The sequence below is a fragment of the Branchiostoma floridae genome, chromosome 15 (assembly GCF_000003815.2).
Source record: "Branchiostoma floridae strain S238N-H82 chromosome 15, Bfl_VNyyK, whole genome shotgun sequence".
Taxonomy (NCBI): Eukaryota; Metazoa; Chordata; class Leptocardii; order Amphioxiformes; family Branchiostomatidae; genus Branchiostoma; species Branchiostoma floridae.
Window position 1 is genome coordinate 3921188 of NC_049993.1, and position 5635 is coordinate 3926822.

General features: G+C 48.3%; 1 protein-coding gene across 1 annotated transcript; it reads right to left on the reverse strand.

The window, feature by feature from the left end:
• Positions 1 to 2379: 2379 nt before the first annotated feature.
• Positions 2380 to 4171, reverse strand: LOC118432206 (craniofacial development protein 2-like). Its single transcript, XM_035843735.1, has 3 exons — positions 4164 to 4171; positions 3556 to 3605; positions 2380 to 3152 (listed from the first exon to the last, which is right to left on the reverse strand). The coding sequence occupies exons 1-3, from the start codon at positions 4169 to 4171 to the stop codon at positions 2380 to 2382; spliced, it is 831 nt and encodes a 276-aa protein (XP_035699628.1).
• Positions 4172 to 5635: the final 1464 nt, after the last annotated feature.

A 5635-nucleotide genomic window follows, 5' to 3' on the forward strand; every position in this document is an offset into this window, starting at 1 on the left:
GCTATAGTTTAGTTCAGTCGCCCTTGTGGGTCCGGGCGTGGCTTATCAGTCCGATCCTTGCACGGAAGCACCGGCCGCAGACGTTGCACTGAAGACCAGGTGGCAGTTGTGTGGGTGGATCTGCTTTCCTTGCCTTGCGTGTCTCTCGCCTGCTGAGCAGTTCTGCGCTTCTCAGCAATACCTGCCACTGAGGTCTGTCGGAAACGGCAAGTTCCCAGCTTTCCACGGGGATGCTGAAGTCCTTCAGAGTTGCCTTTAAACTGTACTTGTAGCGAAGCTTCGGACGTCCAACGTGTCTTTTACCCTCTGCTAGTTCCCCGTACAGTAGGATCTTGGGTAAGCGGTGGTCGTCCATGCGACGGACGTGCCCTGCCCATCTTACTTGGGCCTTCTGCAGGAGAGTGTGTATGCTGGGCAAATCTGCACGGGCAAGGACGTCTGTGTCGGGGATGCGATCCTGCCAGCGGATTCTCATCAGTCTGCGCAGACATGTTGTATGGAAGTGGTTCAGCTGTCTGGCATGCCTGCTGTACACTGTCCACGTCTCACAGGCGTAGAGAAGTGTGGTGAGGACAGCTGCCTGGTATACCTTCAGCTTCGTACTGAGGCTAATACCCCTACGCTCCCAGACGGTCCGTCGGAGTCTCCCAAAGGCACTGCTGGCCTTGGCAATTCTTAAACTCACTTCCTCATCTATGTTGGCCTGACTGGACATGGTACTACCCAGGTAAGTGAACGGTGTTCAGGACTTGGCCATGTATTGTGATGCAGGGCTTCTTGTATGGCTTGCCAGGGCGTGGCTGGAACATGACCTCTGTCTTCTTTGTACTGATGACTAGTCCAAAATTGTCACAGGACCTTGAAAACCTGTCAGTTGAGGATTGCATCTCCTGTTCAGCTGTGGCATTGAGAGCACAGTCGTCGGCAAAGAGGAAGTCTCTGATGACTGTCTGCTTCACTTTTGTTAGTGCATTGAGCCGGCGTTGGTTGAGCAGTTTTCCATCAGTCCTGTACCGGATGCTTACACCTTCTTCACTGTCATGGAATGCATTGGTGAGCATTGCTGTGAAGATGATGCTGAAGAGTGTGGGCGCCAGGACACACCCTTGTTTGACTCCGTTTGTCACTGGGAAAGCAGGTGATATTTCTCCATTGTCCTGAACATGGGCAGTCATGCCTTCATGGAACTGACGTACCATGGAGGTGAAATGTTCTGGACATCCTAACTTGGCCATGATTCTCCAGAGCCCGTCTCTGCTGACCGTATCAAGCGCCTTTGTTAGGTCGAGAAACGTGACATAGAGGTCTCTGTGTTGTTCTTGACATTTCTCCTGTAACTGTCTTGCTGCGAAGACCATGTCCACTGTGCCTCTACCGGCACGGAAACCACACTGGCTTTCGGGGAGATGTCCTTGTTCAAGGTGCTTGGTGAGTCGGTTAAGAAGAATTCTTGCAAGAATCTTCCCGGCTATAGACAGAAGTGAGATGCCACGGTGATTATCGCACGACTGACGTTCCCCTTTTCTCTTGTAGAGGTGTATGATGGAGGCGTCTTTGAAGTCTTGGGGAATGGCACATTTCTCCCACATTGACTGGAAGATGTCCGTTAGTTTTTTAGTTAGCACTTGGCCTCCAGACTTGTATAGCTCAGCTGGTATGCCGTCAGAGCCAGGTGCTTTTCCGCTGGTCATCTGGCTGATGGCCTTCTAGGTCTCACTAACGGAAGGTGTTGCATTCAGGTCGAGGTTCGCTGGGATCTGTGGCAGGCACTCGATGGCTTCATTGTAGATGGTGGACGGACGGTTCAGGACAGCTTCAAAGTATTCTGCCCAACGCTCCAGGATCTTGGCTCGATCTGTGATGAGTGTTGTCCCATCAGCACCAAGGAGAGGGGAAGAGCTGGAACGCTGGGGTCCGTAGAGGGCTCTGACTGCGTCGTAGAAGCGCTTAGAGTCTTTATTGTCTGCAAAGGCTTGAATTTCATCTGCCTTTTTGCTGAGACAGTCATTTTGCATCTTCCTGAGTTGACGTTGGGTTTCCCTCCGCATGTTGGCAAAGGCTGGTTTTTTTGGCAGTAGATGCTGGGTCATTCACAGAAAGTTTGTGAAGGCGGTACTTTTCAGCCAGGAGAGATGAGATCTGTGGGTCATTTTCATCAAACCAGTCTTGGTTCTTTCGTTTTGTTGGGCCTAGGTGCTCCAGGGCTGTCGTGTGGATTATCTTCTTTAGGGAGGACCAGTCGTCGTCCACAGAAGCATCTCTAATGTGAAGCTCTGTCAGTTTACTGCTCAAGTCTCTGACAAGGCTGGCTCTGATCTCTTCCTGCTTGAGTTTTGTAGTGTTGAATCTCTTGCATGTCTTTTTTCCTTGGGGTCGTCTTTAGGGTTGGATCCGTAGTTTGACCTTTGCCACTATGAGCCGGTGATCGGTCCAGCATTCTGCTCCGCACATTGCTTTTGTGACCTTAATGTCCTGTCGGTCCCTTTTTCTAGTGATCACGTAATCGATCAAGTGCCAATGTTTTGAGCGAGGATGCATCCAAGACGTCCTTTTACGCATAGGCAGACGGTAGAAGGTATTAGTGATGAGAAGGCCGTGCATCTTCAAGAGGAGCACTCCATTACTGTTGCATTTTCCCACGCCGTGGTGCCCAAGAATACCATTCCATGTTTGATGGTCTGTTCCAACTCTAGCATTTAGGTCGCCAAGAATGATGACTTTCTCTGCTATTGGTATGGATGAGATGAGGTGGTCAAGCTCCTCATAGAACTTGTCTTTGGTCTCCTGTGGGTTGGTCATTGTGGGTGCATACACGCTTATTATTGTTACATTCTTGTTTTGTCCGAGGGGAAGTTTGAGAGTCATCAGGCGGTCGTTGATGCCCCTGGGTAGACTAGCAAGTTTAGAGACAAGGTCAGTTTTTATTGCAAATCCGACTCCTGCCTCCCTACGTTCCTTCTCACTGCGGCCACTCCAGTAGAACGTGTAGCCACCTCCTAGCTCGGAAAGCTGTCCCTCGCCGGGTAGGCGCGTTTCACTGAGAGCAGCGATGTCGATGTTGTAGCGGGCAAGTTCCCTGGCCACAAGTGCTGTCCGTCGACTGGGTCTATCTGCTCTTGTATTGTCAAGTAGTGTTCGCACGTTCCACGTGCCTAAAGTTAGTGTAGTTTCTTTCAGTTTCTTTGCCTTTCTGTGTCGACCGCGTGGTGGGATTCCCTCCAGCCACGGTCTGCTGGCCGGGTGGGGTTGAGGCAGGCTATGTTTGGGACACCTTTTCTAGTCCCGTCCTCATGCTACGGAGGCGAGCAGAGCTATCCTAAAGAGGGCTGCTCGGTCACTTGGGTTGCTGCCGGGTTCCACTTCTGCCTCACGTTAGTGGGAAGACGACCAATGACCCAAGTCGCCTGTGTGCAGGCTTGCAGTTGCAGCTTGGGTGTAATCCGCACCTGCTGGTTCACTGCTCCCCCATCGCCACAGGACTTTTGAAGTCAAGACTTGCGCTGCTGGTGTTGATTTAGGTGAGAAAGGGGCGCGCACAATATAAGCCAGCCTCACCCTCTCGTCTCGGCTCATCCAGATCCAATGGCAAGACGTAGTCAGGACGACTGGGGATGAGTAGAGATGCAGCTATTTAACCCATAGCTGGGTCCCCTCAACGTGGTTTGGCCCGCCTGCTGAAGCGGTGTACCGGGGTGTGGCGCTTGGAGCCAGCACGTGAGAGTTTAGGGGATGGATGAGGGACAAGGTTCGTGTCCACCCTACAGATGGTTGTTCGGGCGCAGCAGACAGTCGCCAGGTGACAGGTGACAACCCCTCTATCCAGAGCCCCCTACACCCCTATCGCTAACAACCAGTTCTCTGGCAAATTAGCAAATAGGTCTTCATACCTCCAAAATAGATGTGCCCCGGAGCAGTTACCTCACCTGTCACTCATATGAATATCTTTGCCCCCCCCCCCGAAACATAGACTGATAAATATGGACCACTGGCTATTCTCAAATGAAAGAGCTCGCCTAGTTTTTGGCGCAACGCAAAGCTTATCACCTAACTTTTCAATAAAATTACTGGTAGTTACAAATTAGTTGCCTCCCTATCTTCTCCTATGGGTATGGGTACTCATGGGTAGGTGTCAGGGGTCAAATTCTTTAGCGTTCATGACATACCTGGTCATTACCTACACCGACCTTTGTCAATGCTTTAGCAGCTGATTTCTTACTTAAGCATCTTTATCATTAATAAGTACAAAATTAACGAACAACGTAGCAATAATGTCTATCGTAAATTTACAGATGAATCCAATACATTCTACATTGCACCCCACAGTATTTATCAGCATTATATTGGTACGGAAGACTTCACCTGTCAGGAAACAATGGCTGAAGATAAAGTACTTGTTGGACAAAGCCCTTAGTCAGGCGATAATTTGACTGTGCGTGTGAGTCTGAGCATTGCACAATTCGTCTATCTCCAGACTTTCAGCTTACTGCGACGACTTAGCCACAATTATAGGAAAACATTCTGCCTCAGGCTATGTTACATTAACGACCCCTAAAATGCATTTTTATGTCAAGACTATATACTCTTCCATATTACACCAGTTCTTGTAACTTATAAAATAAAGCACTTCTAAGACGGCACACAGAAAAAAGCAGGCTGCAAGCTTTAAGACGACAAGACTTGAGGTATACCTAGCTACTGCTTCTTTCATTCAATCTTGGGTACATATATGCTTTATGTTTTCATCTCATCATCATCATAGCGCAACCGGTTACACCGGTGAAGTACAGTCCAAAAAAACAATTTTCCCAGTATGATCTGTCATTCATGACAGACACTAAACTAGTCCCTGAAAGTCCGATGTCTGTTTGTATCATTGACTTTAAGGTTATGTGGTTATTTTTAAGATCTTACATTTTGCGTTGTACCTTCGTTTCCTCACAGACCGTGCAAGGGAGAACCAGTAACCCGATACCCTCCCTTACGGTGGAAAGTTGCCGCTGGCTATCTAACAAGAATAGTCTGAATATCAGGATGCATTGTTTTGCAGAACATATCTGCAAGAATCACCACTGTAAATTATTTTCAGTGCTCTAGATTCATATAAACATGTCATTAAAAAATCACAAGTCTGGAAAAAGTCTGGTAAAAGAAGTCCATAAAGATGCCGCCAACAGGCAGTGGTGTAAAGCTTGCTCCGTACCTACAGTCACCGTTAACTCGGAGGTGCGTAAGGAGCGATGTATTCAGCTGACTGACACCTCGTCACTGATGCTTAAGAATCTACGGACCGAATAAACAAAATGCAGGTAAGTGGCAAATAGTTTCTTCTTTTTTTTACTATTGGACCGGTCCGCAAAGCCGGACCTGAAAAAAATTTGGTGGACCGGATGTTTGACCTATTAGAAATAAACAGATTATATGATCAGGCATTCACACGTTTTGGGCTTACCGGTCGAATAAGATAACAAGACCGAATCAGAGTAGAGTCCATAGTCATCTCTACAAAGTTTTACAGTCAATAGTACAAAGGCAGTTAGTTTTGCAGGATTTTAGAACGTTAGTGGGAGTCAAATACTCCACAAACCATACATGTACCTCTTTGTAGCGAAATGGACCATTGCTTTGGGTATCGCCC